General features: G+C 37.9%; 1 protein-coding gene across 2 annotated transcripts in view; it reads left to right on the top strand.

Annotated features, from left to right (window-relative positions):
• TESK2 (testis associated actin remodelling kinase 2) overlaps nucleotides 1-16,081 on the top strand; it is a 79,892-nt gene that overhangs the window by 17,254 nt on the left and 46,557 nt on the right. For both annotated transcript variants that reach the window (XM_005521106.3, XM_088060296.1), the window contains exon 3: nucleotides 8,766-8,887. In XM_005521106.3, the coding sequence (XP_005521163.1) occupies nucleotides 8,766-8,887 (122 nt within the window). The remainder of the gene's footprint in view (nucleotides 1-8,765; nucleotides 8,888-16,081) is intronic.

The following is a 16,081-nucleotide window of genomic DNA, read 5'->3' as shown; positions in this document are numbered from 1 at the left end:
AAATCACTAAAACAAACTTGATGTTAAAGAATACTGAGTAAAAAAAAAAAGGAACATAGTTTAATGTAAATTTGTCCATTTTGAAATGTATTTTTCACCCGTTTTAAAACTTGGCCTCTCCTCAGCCTTGCTGAAGACCTGATACATGCAATATCCGAGGTAAGTCTTTGTTGTCCTAACAAATAGAGAGAACACTCACAAATTCTGTCAACAGTAAGAAAGACACTGATACTGTAACAAGTACCTTGCAATAGGAGATAACTCCCATTTGGATTTTGTGTTTAATACAGTAGCTGCTGTAGTTCAGAGTCCTTTGGGCCTTTGATTTTCTTCTGTAGGAAAAGTGCCAATCTGAGTATCGTTGTGCAGTTTTCCCAGGGCAAAACAGGTGGCAAGATTCCCTTGGCATTGAAATGTTTGTGTGCTTTTTGTCTTGTTTTCCATAATAATTTCTCAAGCACGGTTAAATGAGATCTGTTTAGTTTTCTGTTCTGGATGGAGATGTGCTGGGTTGGCAGCTCTGGGATTTTCTGTGTTTTGCCAGCTGGCAAACATGCACATTTGTGTAAGCTCATTCATAGCTGATACTGAGAGACAGGTGCTGATTTACTGTTCTTCAAATAACTGTGCTGGCATATGTCCAGTAATAACATGACTGTGCCTAGAGAACAAGAGTGCATCACTTAAAATCTTTGAGACGCCTCTGAGGCACCTCTCTGGACTCTTATTTACTGGTATTTGCAGCAGGGGAAAGTTAAATATATTTCAGTGATGGATTTCACTGCCTGTGCCTGGGGAGCATCTGTGATGTTAATACACACAAATCCATAGGTGTTACTGCCTAATATGAAAAGTAAAAAGTGAGAACTGCAAATTACTCTTGATGGCACTAACAAAAAGATGCTCACAGTCTCAGATCCATTGGGAATGCTACTCAGTAGCTCCTTAACAGCTTTTGGAAGTGATTAGAGAAAGGAACTCCAAAGCCTGTATAACAGGGCTTCTTTTAATTTTTCCTGCTGCGGTTGTTAGTATTCTGTATGCAAGTGATCCAAAACTTCTTCCCAATAGATGCTGAGGCTGTTTCCAAATTGTAGGAACCCTTCCGTCCATGTGCTTCCAGTGTCTGGGAGTCGCCACAGCTGTTGACCCTCACTGTGCTTGGCACAGCCTGGGAGCGCTCTGGGGTGGCTGCAGGGCCCTTTGCGCTGGTAGCAGCTCTGCAAGGCGGGGGCCCTCTGATGGTCCGGTGGCATTAGGGGTTGAGGAGAGGACAGAGCTCTGAAACATCCGCTGGAGCGATCGATACCGAGACAGTGTTGCTTTGTTAACTAATCCGGAGCTGACAACGTGTCTAACACTGACTCACTGGTGTTGCTTTGTAACGTTCACTTGAGCTGCCTGCAGTTAAGTCCAGCAAATCCAATTCTTGCGCTTCCTAGCGTTTGCAGGCCATGATGAGACATAAGAAATTGCATGGCATATTTAGTTAGCTACTTGTGTAAGAACCTAATTCTCAAAAAGAGCAGTTTCAGGAAGGCTTAAATAACAAGAAATGACATGGGATTTTTTTTTGTTTTGGTTGTTACCTGAAAGTTATTAACTGTAAATTTATAAAAGCTGAATCTTCAAGCAAGAAAAATGTGTCTTCTTCCTGCTCCCTGCTCTCTTCTTATTTGTGGTTGTAATCAAGTGCAAAGTGCTGTGATTCCTTACTCATGCATAGTAATGCTTATTTGAAAGATTTGTAAAGGAAATTATTTCTGCCCCAAACAGGACTTTGTGTCTAGGCTCCCATACAATTTTGAAAAGAAACCCCACAAATGTGTTTGAATACCAATGATGAGATTATTGGTGTAGTGTGGGGACTGCGTGCTCAGTGCCAAACTGTTAATATACTGTAAAAGTTAGAAGATCAGTTTCTGTGTCAGGAAAGCTCAGTCCAAAGTATTGTTTTTCTTCAAAATCATCTGCAGATTATGTAGGTATCATTATCTTTCATACAGGATAAACCCATAGTAACATGGGAAATATTTAACCATAAGTATTTAAAATTACATGGGAAAATAGGAACACAGATACAGTATCTGATTATATATTATCTTTGGATGTTACAGCAGTCATTTGCAGATGTCAATTTTCCAGTTTTATCCAGGCAGGTAGATAATCTCACCTCAATTTTATAAAAGTTAGGTAACAAAAGAAGGAAAGTAGCATGCTCAGAGCTGCTCAGTAAGCTGAGGATAGCTAACATTGAAAATTAGGAACAAGCTCTCAGTTATGAACTTCAAACTCATTATTTCTTTTTCTTTCCTGACCATATTACTCAGGTATAAAGTACATGGCAGAGCTGTTTACTGAGGTTGTGGTAAAACAGTGCTCACCCAGTGTCCCTGTTCCATGTCCTGGATTGAAGAGGAAAGTTTATATGGTTGCATTCTGCTGAACTGGCTACAAAATCAGTCAACTTCCCCACCCTGGGCTGTGCCTGTTTATTTCTCATCTAAACTGTGGAACAATAGTCCTCTGATGAATTTGTGCTTTCTCTCAAAATAACACTGTAGTCTCTTTTTGCCTTTATGACTTGATTGAGATCAAGTTAATGGCAGAGATATGTGCACAGATAATAATAAATGGTTTGTTTAAAATAAAAGGGTGCTCTATTTTGGGCCCTGGTTCTACATTACAACGGGCAGTGAAGAAAAACAAAATACAAAAGAAAAATTGAGGGGGTTTTGGCACACAAGTGGATTTACAAAGTATCAATGGTCTTACTAATTAGAAATTCACTTTAGTTTGGAAAAAAATATGGAGAATTTGTTTGACTGTAGGTGTGGAATATTTTCTAGTAATTGATCTTATTTCTTTGCTGAATTGGTGGCAGTAGAAGTTACTAAAGTTATCAAATTTGAACCTTTGTTTGACTAATACTGAGCTTTTGTGCTAAAAGGAAAATGGTAAAGTCCCCATCTTTTTCTGTGTATTTCTCTCAACTATTTTTAGTATTAGAAATTAGTAGAATCACAATTACTGACAGGCTTTTGAAAGGTTTTGGGGGTTTATTTTGTGCCTAGTTTCTGCAGATCTTCTGAACCTGTGCTAAAGCTCTTGTAATGCATGCTGACTAGTTTTGTTTGGCAAAGTTTTGTTACATTTGGCTGGTTTCTCTCTTGCTGCAAGAAGTTGTAGTATAGTGACATTCTGTATTACTACTCTGAAAATAGCCACAACCCATCTGACTTTCTGGCATCAACATAGCAGCTTAGTACTATCTGGACTGGTGTATTTCTTTCAGCTTCTATTTGTCACTGGAAATTTTCCTAGTGATATGAAATTTTTGACTTGATATAGGCATCACTACTATGAATGTGTGATCTGACAGTGGGTATATTTTAATGTTAAGGAAAACATTTCAGATTACAGACTTACAAGCACTGTGATCTGAGCTGAAGAACAGGTTTATCTTTGCTGAAGGGATCTTTTTTCAATCAGCTATAGAGTTTAGGTGTTCTTCTAGCCACTTTAGTCCTCGAGGCATGAATATATGTCACTATAAGCGTCATGACTCGGTGGCTTGACTGTGAGACTTGGATAAAATACAGCTGGCCTTATTTTTTTTTTAAGATTTCTTCTGCTGTCACAGCAAGGAAGTAGCCTGTTTTTGAGAGAAATTTTGTGTCAGAGCCAAATTGCTGGTCTGCTTCCCTGTGAAAGACTTTTTTCTGTTATTTAGTAGGCACTCTTATGATGAAGCCATTTCTCTTTAACAGTGATTTCTTCTGTCATGTGCCTCACAAGCTTTATTGTTAATTCAGTCAATCAAAATTAAACTGTGTAACGCTTTTAGTGCGAATGACCTAGAATGTTAGCTAAGGGAATGTCTTCATCTTTTGTCATCAAAGAGAAAATACTTGTAAATCAAATGAAGTCAGAGAAGCAAACTCGTGGAAGGTAAAATATTTGGACCAGAAGGGACTGGTTTTAAAAGAGTGCTTTGGATACATAGCAGCAAAGGTAAAGGTGAAATGGCTAGATGAAGACCAAGGTGTTTAAAAGAATGAACAAAAAATTAATGTGTGTGTGTTAGAGCAGCAACATGATTTTATGGAGTAGGCTATATAAGTAAAGATATGTAAATGTATTTAAGCAGTGAGGCTGGATGCCGAAAGAGGGGAAGGTAAGGAAAAACTGGAAAGTGGTTAAAGGAAGTTTTAGAAGAGAACTGTGACAAGATACTTCCAGCTATGTAGTGAAGATTTGGAAAATAATGAAAATGCAATGAAAAACTAAGAGCACAGCTGAAAGCTGTGTTGGCAGATGTACAATATCAGTATAAGGAAATGTTCTTCAGATGTTTATTCCAGGGCCGCCTGGAAAGGTACAGTCAATACAGATTGAAAAGGCCTTGTGAAAGATGAAATTAGGCTAGATTTCAGCTATTGCTTAAAAATGCCTCCCCTTCAGTCCAGCAGAAAGTGGAAGTAATATAAATGTTTGGATTTTCAGAGAATCATGACAGAGGTATATGACATAATAGATAAATAATAGTCTAAATGATACTTGGTCTTTTAATAATGTAGAACTTTACAGTTAAACAGTGAGCTGAACATTAAACCCGCCAATTTTTGCATGATAATCTCACAAACTTTATATATTGACTGCTTCTCTGGAATGTGAGCCCTGCTCAATCACCATTATGAGATATCCTTTAAATGCATCACTATTTCTTTACCTGTATCCATGACTTCCTCTACTTCCCACTTCCTTCTGAAGAAAGGGGTAAGGATCAGAACATGATCTGATGGGAGCAGAACCACGCAGGTAACCATAGCCAGGTCAAAGTCCAAAGTACTTTGGCCCTAGGAGAATCGGTGCAAAGGGACAGTTTAACTGCCTGTCAGCAATAAAACAGGGAGGCAATATCTGGTTACTGTGACCCTGGAGATGGAGTCACAAACATAGGTGAGCAGGCTGAGAAGCTGGAAGTGTGGACAAAGCAGCTGTAGGATTGTCAGAATGTTTCTAAGCAGAGATGCCATGATCCAGATATTGCTGAAAGGTTTTTGAGTCTGATATGCAGGGGCCCTAATTAATAATAATGTCCACAGCTTAAAAAACTTCACAGCAATCTGCAAGTTGCATCAGTGAGAGGTTTGAATTGCATGAGGCCCTGTTTATGTTGAGTATACAGGCATATGCCTGAGGCAAACTGCCTTGTAAACAAATGTTAAATTGGATCAGCAGTATTGCCAAAATATTTACTTGTTTTCCTTCTGGAGTCAGGTGGTTGAAACATCTCTTCACAGAGGTGGCCTGAAAGGAGAAGAAAGATGAAAACTAAGTAGTTTTGCAGGGCTTTGGCAAGGCATGCCAGGATAGACACAAATTTTGTCTAGGGTATGATTGATGGGTAAGTAGGCACAGAGGGCAGAGCTGACGGCTCCTTCCATGTTGATAATGCAGAATTTGACAGAACCTGTCAGTTCCTTGTTGTCAATTTGTTCTTGCCAGAGAAATGCTATTTGCCAGTTGTGCTTCAGAGGAGAGAACATCATTAGTCTTGGGTATATTCCATGTGATGAGCACTGTTCTCCATAATTTATAAACTGATGCTTGATTTTATTCATGATATTGAGTATTGTCCTCTTGAGAAAGATGCTCTCTCACCTCCAGTTCTGCTTCTTCCTCCTTGCTTAAAGGATACCTAGCGAGAGAGGAAGAGTCCCTTTTTTCCTCATCTCTTCTTTGGTTTGATTAGGAATTTTGCTGTTCTGTCAGATCTTGCAGGAATACATCCTCCAACATCAGAACAATATACAGAACTTCAAATAAAATTGCTGATGTTACCTTACTGTGTCCCTTTAAGTGAAACACACCATAGTGCAATGTTGGGTACTATTTAGAGACCAGGTCATTGGACAGAATATGCTGCTCTATGTCTAAGAAACTCTGGAAATTTTCAAGCACAGGAAAATTGATTTTATGAAATAAAAAAAGAAAAGCCTACTGACCTTGCCACCGAACCTTGTTCAGTCTGTCAAGTCTGGAAAGACTGCAGGATGGCCTAAAACAAAGAATGAAAACTTTTGTCTTTGCAAAAGCAGCTCAGTTTTCTTTGGATGTGCAGTTAGTACTGTGAACAGTCAGACCTTTGAGAAGCAGTTGTTGGCCACTTGTTGTTGTATATCAGACCTGAATATCCAGGAAGCATGCAGGACACAGTGACCAAAAAAGTTACCTACCTTCTTTTCTGAGGTTTCCTTAGCTTAAGAAAAGCAGTCAGAACAAACGAGGTCCTATGATAAATTCTATATTTACCTCAGAGTTGAGGCAAAAGAGCAGGAAATTTTGGCATGAAACTGAGTGAATTATAGAAATAGGCAAAAAATTGAGAGGTAGCTGGTAGAGTTAATGAGAAGACAGATACTGTTTAAGACCACATTCCATCTGAGTCTATTCATTCCCTTTTGGCAGACCTTGAAGCTTCTCTGTTGATGGAAAGCTAATTTCTGAGGAGGTTCTGTTGAGAGCATCTCTGACTGTAGGAATTAAGTTACTTCAAATCTTTTCCTGTTCCCTGAAAACCCCAAATTACTCCACCACAGCACCCAAGATTCCTAATCTTTGTCTCAGAGGAAGTGTGTTGATTTAGCTGCTGCTGTGTATAGGTTCAAAGCATAGTCCTTTTTTCTTTATTTAAATTTACATTGTTGAAGTTTTCTAAGTCTGTGAAAACATTTTAAATTTTTTCCCTTCACCCAAGCCATTACTTCTTGTCAAACTAAGGTATAACTAAAATATGTTTTAAAAGTCTCTGTGTAGACATGGACCTGTCCAACTTAGTTTGTTCATTCAAATTGGCTGGGTAAAATTAAAAATTAATGAAAGTACACAACTGACACAAGAAACCTGGCAAGTAACAATAAACCTCATCAACTTAACATGCAATCATCCTGCTTAAAACCAATAAGCATGCTAAACAGGCAAGACAGGTTGCGTTGAGAATGATTATAGATTATCTTGTTGAAATGCACTCAAGCTGTAGTTTGACCAGTTTTATTTTAAAACCACTATTACCACAGAAAGGAGTCCCATGCTTGTGAACTTGCTGTTAGTTTCTACTCAGTACTGGTTTCTATATCCTTCTCCACCCCCTTTCCCTGGTCCTTCTTGCACTGGGATTACTGGGTGACTGTAGGTGAGGCATTTGAGGAGCTCATGTACATAAGCAGGGGGGAAGCAGGAGGAAAAGCATCTGAGGGCTATTTTTCTACTCAGTGCCTCGATATTGTTTACCACACTCACCTGTGATGTTTCCAGTGCTATCCTATACTTGAAAGTAGGATGGGAAGAGGCAACTTAGAAGTGTTAAACCAGACACACACCTGAAATATGACGCCCTTTCTTCCCTGTACATCCCCTGTGCTGAATTCATGGGCTTTGTGTCTAGATGAGGATGTTTAGCTGAAATATGCCCGCTCCTTGTTCTTGCAGATAGTGGTATGCAAATAAAACTTGAATATAGGCACCACTTGCTGCCTCAGAGCTACCAGGGAGCCTTAACTTTTGTCTTGATACCCATACCTTATTTTCTTCTTACATCTGCTTATCATGGGTTCAGCTGTTCTTTCTGTAATTAACATATCATAGCTAAAGGAGCCTCTTACTGGAAAAGATGAACAGTCTTCTGGAATAAAAGTGGACAGGCTGCTGTTGTTTAAAATGTAGGTAGTTTGTATGTACCTAAATCATAATGTTGATTTAAGTTTTAAATTAGAAAGCTGATGAGTCTTAAATTCCTGGAACACAGACCATCCTAAGCTAATCTCCATAAAGATGAATAAATTTGCCATGGGGGTAATTCAGTGTTTTGAGGAATACACGTTTTCTATTTATGAGCTTCAGATACTGATGCAGGAAGAAAATAGGAACTTAATTTCCATGAATACTACTAGTATGTGTGTGGGAATTCCCAAACTTCAAGGAAATTCAAAGAATTGGCAAGCCCTATGCTATTGTGACAACTCCTTTCTAATAGTAGCGCACATCTACATAGCACTTGACAGATGGGCTAGTTTGAGTACCAAGTTAAAAATGGCCACATTCCTGCATTTCTGGCTGGAGAAAGTCACACTGAATGAGGTGCTGGTGCTGCGCAGTTGCCAGAGAAATCCTCTTTTTCCTGCTGATGCTCTACAGCCACTACTGACACCCTGTGTGAGGTGATCCCCTGTGCAGGATCCTCTCTGCTTTGCAGCAGGGGTTGGCAGCAGTGCTTTCAGTCAGGGGATGTGGAAGCTGGATCATATTGTTTACTTCTGAAAATAGACTGAGTACCTCCAAAATCTGCCCCATAGCTGTAAGCAACAGGTCCTTGTATAACACATTCTGTGAATAATGACAGCAACCACTTCAAGGGGGAAAAAAGGATATGGGTGGAATAAAGGTAAGTTTCATAGGTCTTGGAGTGGGAAACTTTTTCTCTGTGGACAAACAGATGGCTTCCTTCACTGGAACTAAGAAGCTGATACTTGGGGCTTTTTCAGCTTCTCAAGCTTTCTGTCATCATGAATTGCAAGAGAAGAACAAAATGCCATTTCATGTTTGCATAGTATGCTTATAAAAAGTAATCTCTGTGATAAAGAATGCAGAAATTGGTGTATGGATCACTTTTGTCATGAAGGATCTCTATACTGCACTACAACAATACTGGTTCTTCAGTCTTTCGTTTAATATCCTTACCATTTTTTGCTTCTATCCAATAGGTAAGGCACAGAACTTCAGACCAGGTAATGGCTTTGAAGATGAACACATTGAACAGCAACAGAGCAAACATGCTGAAAGAGGTTCAGCTTATGAATAGACTCTCACATCCGAACATCTTAAGGTACACTGGCTTTTTTCTGAATCATACAGAGAGATTTAGTAGTGCTCTCCTCTTTCCAATTTTTATTTAGTTATTTTTTGTTCTAGGTTTATCTGTTGTGAATGTGTTAGGATCAATTCCTAATTTAATAGATGAATGGTAGAAAGAAGAAAAGACTTAAGAGAAAAAAACCAAACATGGACACGATTTTGGTATCTGGAGTTTGCCAGTAATGAGTAACTTTTGTCAGAGAAAAACAAATGCTCACATTTTAAATTTCTGATGAATCAATAAAGTGATATGAAGAGTGAAATTTGGCTTCTTTTTATGAATTTAAGTTGTTGCAAATTTAATACTACTCAACTAACTTATGGTTACTAATCTTAAAATTAAACAATGTAAAGTGTCGTAGCTGTTTCTTATTCTTAGGTCTGATTCCTAGTTTTTAGGATTTTCTTATTGCAGTATTTCAAGGTGGGATAAGAAGAACCAAAGAAAAGAAGCTAGAGTTGAACTAATCTAATTTATATTCTCGTGGAAGGACAAGAGTAGTTCTTGCTTTGCATTAGATTACTGCATGCAAATCCAAAAGATTCCAATGTGTATCGTGTTGTTTCTTGAACCATATTAGTCTTGGTTTCTCTTCTATGGTGATGTGACAAGCAATTAACATAGTTGGCTGAAGCCATAACATTATGAAATTTAAAGATGTGACAACAGTGCACCAAATGACCAGTTCTCCCAAGCTGCTGTTGCACACCTGGAGTCCATTTCTGATCTCAGCTCTGTTTGAGAAGTTTTGAAGACACAGTGAACTCTGTTACTTAATTTCCTTTTCTTTGCCATTCTGTTATGTACTACAGACATAATACTGATTCCTAAAATCCTTAATAACCAGTTTTTCTGGCCTTGAAACCTATCTCAGTCTTCATCAATTGAATTGTAATAATATTATCCTGTGTGTTTCCTTCAGTATTTATGAGGACACATGTCAGAAGCATTTGAAATATCTGTAAGGAGCATTCCATTAATCCATGTCTGTTTTCTATTAGTCTCTTGTAAAACCTCAAAAACTTAAAGCATTATTACTCATAGTAAATTGTGTTGGTTTTATCATAATATATTTATTCAAGTGTTGTATCTATCCCTAAAAACAATTCCTAGTCTGTTTTCTCTGCTCCAAGGTGAGGTGCGTCTGTTTTGTTGTTGTTATTTTTTTATTATTTTTTTTAAATTATATCATCTACCTGGTTATTTAGATTTCAGGATCATTATTTGTGTCTTATATTTACCCCCCACATCTTTTCCTTTGTTTTTTTTCTGAATCCTGTGATAAGCAGTGTATCACCCTGGGGACTGATAAAGCTGCTTTTTTAGTAAGGTTTGTGGAAAGAAAATAAGATTGGCATTGTCAGAATCATCAATTCAGTATGCTTCATCAGTTTCTTTTGTGTCATTGGTAAGTCTTATTTAAAAAAAAAAATCTAGCTCTACAGCTCTCTTAAAAATCAAGAATTTAATTTGGGTTGGGATGAGGGAAAGTAGGAAAGGCATATATTGACAGGCCAGAAGCATTCGTTTGTACCTAAATGTAACCCTGTCCCCTCTTGAATGGAATTACATAGGTGTTGCTGAGAGCAAAAATAATTGTGCTCAGTCCTGAATAATTGCTGAAATTTAGGTGTCTCATGAAGTAAAAGAGATCATATTTGTGATGTATTGATCCCCTCTGGCCTTAGAGCCTATGAATAATTTGAAGTCAGCAGTGTTACACAGATGGTCCTGAAGGAAGAGCAATAATATATTGATTTATGTATGAAGAAGAAAAGGAATTTCATTTGTTCTTCCAGTTATTACCAGAGATTGACAGAGAAAGCTTTTTCTTTTTTGTGCTCAAGTAAGCAGTTATGAGTGAATACATCAGAAATAAATTACTTAAATAGAAAGGGTCTATCTTTGCACAGTTTGTTTAGAAGAGTAAACTGCATTTGATTTATGAATTGCTTGATTTGAGGCTTCTTCAAAAAAAAAGTAGGCTCTGGTAAAAAATACTGCCTTTTTCTTATCTGTTAGGTAAGTCCCCTTGCTACAGGGAGCAGTTTTTCCTACAGGCAATGCAAATAAGAAAACCATATTTAGTTGTAGTTGTTTTTTTATTGAATTACAATACACAATAAAAACTACTACTTTTGTGAAGGAGATAACTTGATGGTTTTGTGTGTTAATGATGTGTTGTTTAAGTTTTTGTTTAAATTTTACTGCAGTATTTCCAATTTCTTTATGTCTGGGAGATTTTGCCCCTCTTAAATGTTACCTGCCTATGTGTCTGTATATACCTGTATATAAATACACACATGCAAGCCTCTCTATTTAGATTTCATAAACATATAAATCCTTGGTGCTTCTACTAGTCTTGTGAAACAACCCGTTTCCCACTTTAGAAACACATAAAAAAATAATTAATAGAAATTTGTGCTTGAAGTGGTGAGAGGTTGTGTTGCTTGTTTGACAACATTGTGCTGTCAGATAAGAGCAGCTGGATCTGCTCTTATTGCTGAGAAGTTTTTAGGAAAATGTTCTGCTGCAATGTGTTCCCGCTGAAACATTTTCTGGGATTATTCTTAGAAATTTTAAGCTTGTATTAGTATTTAAAGGGAACATCCTCCTCAAAGAAGTTCTAATATATAACTTTTCCACAGGCTATGAGCTATCTCAGGTTGCTGTTAAATATTTTCTTGGCTTAATTTCTTTCCTTTGAAGTTCTTCTATGTTACTGAGTAAGGTGTTTTGTGACTAGCATCAAGTTCACTTCTCTATTGATTAGCCATTGGATCTCCTCCACGTGCCTTGAAGGTGTCCTCTGATTTTTACATAATATATCTTTGAGCTTCTTCATCTTCTCTGAGCTCTGGGACTGCCTACTGTTAACTTCCTCTGCAAACAAGTTTCTTTTCTTCCTGTTGCTAGCCAGTATGGATAGTAATGGATTCTTAGGCTGAAATGTTGGGATCATATTGTGCAGTGGTTAATTGAAGCAGGTGAGGACTGTGAGGTGCTCTGCTATCAAATGGTGTGTAAAATTATGAAACTGGATAAATACTCACTTTACAGCCTCCAAAATGTGTTCTCAAACCATTTTAACATATATAGGATAGCAAGTTAATGTTTTAGAAAGCAAATGTCAGATTCAGCCATGAAGCATTTATTTTAGTACACTACAACTTCCTTAAACTGGGAGTGTGGTTGTGTTTTTGAACATCCTGATGTGTAATACCTCAAATTTGTTATTGAATCAGTGTTTCTATCTGCGAGCTCTTCTGTAGTTTATATAGTTAAGTGTTACGGAAGGGAGAAGAGGTTCTTCTACCTTGTAGTGCATTTGGCAGCCCAGGATCATCATTATCCTTTGGGTAACTAAAAAGACCATCCCTTTGCCAGTGCTCTAAAATATATAGCAACTTTTTACAAGCTGTCAATTCCAATGTGCCCACAGTTAACTTCAAGATGTTATTGTGAAGATTTTGGTATTTTTGCTGTTGATTGCTCTGATGTGACTAATGAATATTGCTGACTATTTGAAACTGCTTTTGCTTCTGTGCTGTCCATATCAACTCCTTTTCAGAGTTACAGATGCCTTTTGAGGTTTCTATCCAGACTGCGGTCGCTCTTCTGGAGTGTGAGTTTGTCAGTAGTTCCTGACTTCCTTCCATTCATTAGCTCTGCAGAGAGTACTTAAAGGCAGGTCTGTGTTTTTACCTTACAGATACTTTTGTACATCTATAGGAGATGGAATTGGGTCAAGGTATTTCAGTTTCTCCTGGTGAGTTTCAGTTTTACTTGGTGAAGTACTGATCTGGGTATTTAGGCTTTAAAAACAACAGGCTATATTTGCTATGGAGTGAAAGGCTAATTTTAAATCTCATTTCAGTATGTCTACACTCAAATTCTGTTCTCGGCTGATATAGATCCATCTTGATTAGAAGAGAGATGTAAGTGAAGAGCTTAGTTTTCACTTACGAAGTCCCCAGTAAGTCTACCATCCCCATGGTAGGATCATAAAGATTCCAGTGGTCAAATATATGTGTATATGTAAGTTTCTAATGTATTTTCCATGAAGAAAATGAGAGACTGCTCTCTATTAGGGGATTTATTTTGGCAAAAAATGGAACTTCTTTTTCAGTCTGTTAAGGATATTTTAGAATAGAAGACTCCAACTCTTGCAGCTACACAGGCATGATGGTAAAAAATAGGGGATTTGGGAGGTTTTTTTGTCTCCCTTCCTCTTGTTTCCTATTTCAGCTAGCAGATGTGATTCTGGAGGCAGAGTAGGTGTTAACTACAATGTAGTAACTTCTTGTTCAGTCACTGTCTGGTGTTTATAACAAACTATGTATGAGAGCTGCTTATCTTTCTGGTTTGCTGTTTTTTCCCCTGGGTCCAGGTTGGGAACATTTTAGGAGTGGACAGGGCAAAAGCAGACAAATGGTGTTCAAGGAGGGTTTTCTTCTGTTTCTACCATCAACCTCATTTCCTATCTCCATTTCACTCCTGCATACAAGTTAAACATGGAGAATTAAAATGCTTTTCTACCTCTGATCTACATTTCTTCCTGCCTTGGATGTGGGATGTGCTGGTTTTATCATATCTTCCCTCAGACAGATGGTGAGAGGAGGTGTGGAAAAGTGAGCTGAGGCTGGGGTTTGTACCATGTGATGTTTACTATAGCCACTTTAATACAGGTTAACTGATATATGGCAAGACTGTAATTGCTGGGGTTAGGGAAAACAGGGGTTTGGAGCATTTCTCCACTTCCTTATTAGCTTGTGTTCTATTTAAAGTGCAGTGCTGTTCAAGGGTTGGGTTAGATCAAGTACCATGGCTATGAAAGTTCTGGTGTATGTAGATGTGTTTTACCATTTTGTTACTTTTCTGAATACTGGTGTGCTGCTGTAGTCATGAATTTTTACCCAAATCAAAGTAAGAAAGCAGGTCTGGAAAAGATTCAAGAAATCTCTGTCCTTGCATCCTGAGCTTGTGAGCCTTCAGGCTACAGCCTGAGAGACCTGATAGCTTTTTTTCTTTTTTTTTTGGTAATATCTTACAGATGTGTTTTTCTCATACAAATGAAGTGGTGTGCTACCAATGGTTCTCCATCTCTTGTGCTGTCTCTTAAATTATTGTATCTTCAATTTTGAGGTAGAATTTCAGTATTTAATATCACTATTGTTTGCATGAAAAAGTATTTCTTTATTTGATCTGTACCTTGGGGACTTAATTTAAAACATTCTGTACACAGAAAGTCTTAGCTCATGTCTTAAGTGCTCTCGTGGGAGCACTTGGAGGTATTGCTGCATGTTTGGCTGTGAGCATGCAGGCAGATTGACTCATTGATTAAATCCACCTTCTTGTGTGTGCAGGCACACAAATAAGCTCACTGTGTGCATATTCCATGAACTCCTTTCAAGGAGAATTTTATTTCATCCCCTTTGAGACAAATCTATCACCCTGGGAACACAATACTGGGGATTTTTTTTTCTCGTGTGTAGTTTTATCCTTTCAAACCTTCCTTTTTGTAAAATTACTTGTGATGGACTTTGTTACAATAGCCAGAAGGATGGATGTTGTCCTTTAACATCCTTTGTCCTGTAGTGAACAGCGCTTTAACAGGAAAGAAAATTGCTTTTGCTTCTCTTTGTTTAGTGTGGTTATCAAAAAGGGGTATTTTAGAAATACAGTGTACAAGGCAGCAGAAGAGATGTTGTATGTGTTGTGTGTGTATTACAGGAATGATAGATTAAATGCCTTACCTCTGTCTAGAATCAAGGTGCAAGTGTAGAAAACTTAAAATACATTTTTAATCTAGCATGGTGCCTAAACCATTAAGGAGGGCATTAATGCAGGCTTAATATTTTTATTTGCCCTCTTCTTTCTCCAACAGTCAGTGCAATGAAATAAGCATGTGTCTTCTGACCTTTTGTCTCTGTTACTGAGCTTGTACTAGAGGCTTTTGCATTGGTGTATTTGCTTTCTTTTGTTTAATGTTATCAAAGTGCTGACTTTTCTCATTACAAGCAGTAAATTTTGGAGGGCACTGATTTCTTTTGTTGAACTGTAGCTGCCCCAGGTTTATCCACAGAACAGGAATGTGTCCCAGTGAAGCTCCTTTAACTGGAAGCATGTGTTCAGTGTCTGGATAGCCACAGAAGCTGTATGATCTGGGTATTAGTTTTGCTTGATAAATTAAGGCAAAGATTGCACACTGAGGCTACAGTATTTAGTCTCCCCTTTTCTGTCCAAGATTTTCTCCTTTGCCATTTGACTGAACTGAAAGTAGTTTGTGTAACCACTGACGGACTAAGAAATACACAGACTTCTCTTGGCCTTGTTTAGGAGGGCAGGTTTTCCAGATTGATCATTCATAAAAGGAGATTTCCAACATGTGTATAGATTGCTGACATTTGTTAGAAAGCATTTGGTAGTGGAAATATGCTGCACTGTGTTTAGTTAGGTGGACTCAAGTATCATCTTTTCTATTTGCAGCTCCTAAGAAAACTTTTCCAATCAGATTTTGGAAGTGTTTCAGCTCGCTGATAAGGCCAGATACACTGTCGTGAAAACAGACTTCCTTAAACCTGCAAATGGTCTCCTGTTTTGTAGATGATTGGCTTATTGGAGCTCCTTCCAGCTCGAAATGCTTATAGGAAGTGTAACCTTTGGCTGACAAGACATTCTGCTGAAGTTCACCTACAAGCACATTTTGGCTCAGGAGACAGTGTGTCTAGCCAACAGGAATAATCTCAGCTGTGCTGGACCAGCATGTCAGCTTCCTATCCACAGAACTTGGAATCGCATCTGGGGCGATCTCAGAAATTGAAACCATGTTAAATCTTGCTTGGTAATTGTATTTCCCAGTAGCAGCTGGGTGTATTATCTTTTAGTGAAAATCCTTTCCAACAATGTTTTGTAGCAGTTTTTGGCTTAACCAAGAGGCTTATTATTGCTTGATAAAACAGCTAAGCAGAAGTTTTCCAGGAATTTGGATTGCTAGAGGTCTGTTCTATGAATCTATTTTCCAGAGCCTGAAAACTGAGATTCATTCACGCAAAGTTTAAATTACTTCAGTAATGGCTTCAGAGTTTTCTGTAAACTCATTAATTCTGCTTTTATCAGTGTGTTTGGTTTCTCTTTTCCTGGGTAATAATTTCTAAGTATGTG

Source organism: Pseudopodoces humilis, chromosome 10 (assembly GCF_049639895.1).
Source record: "Pseudopodoces humilis isolate 2021_Gansu_Grassland_sample_001 chromosome 10, ASM4963989v1, whole genome shotgun sequence".
NCBI lineage: Eukaryota > Metazoa > Chordata > Aves > Passeriformes > Paridae > Pseudopodoces > Pseudopodoces humilis.
This window is presented reverse-complemented; position numbering and strand designations above follow the sequence as displayed.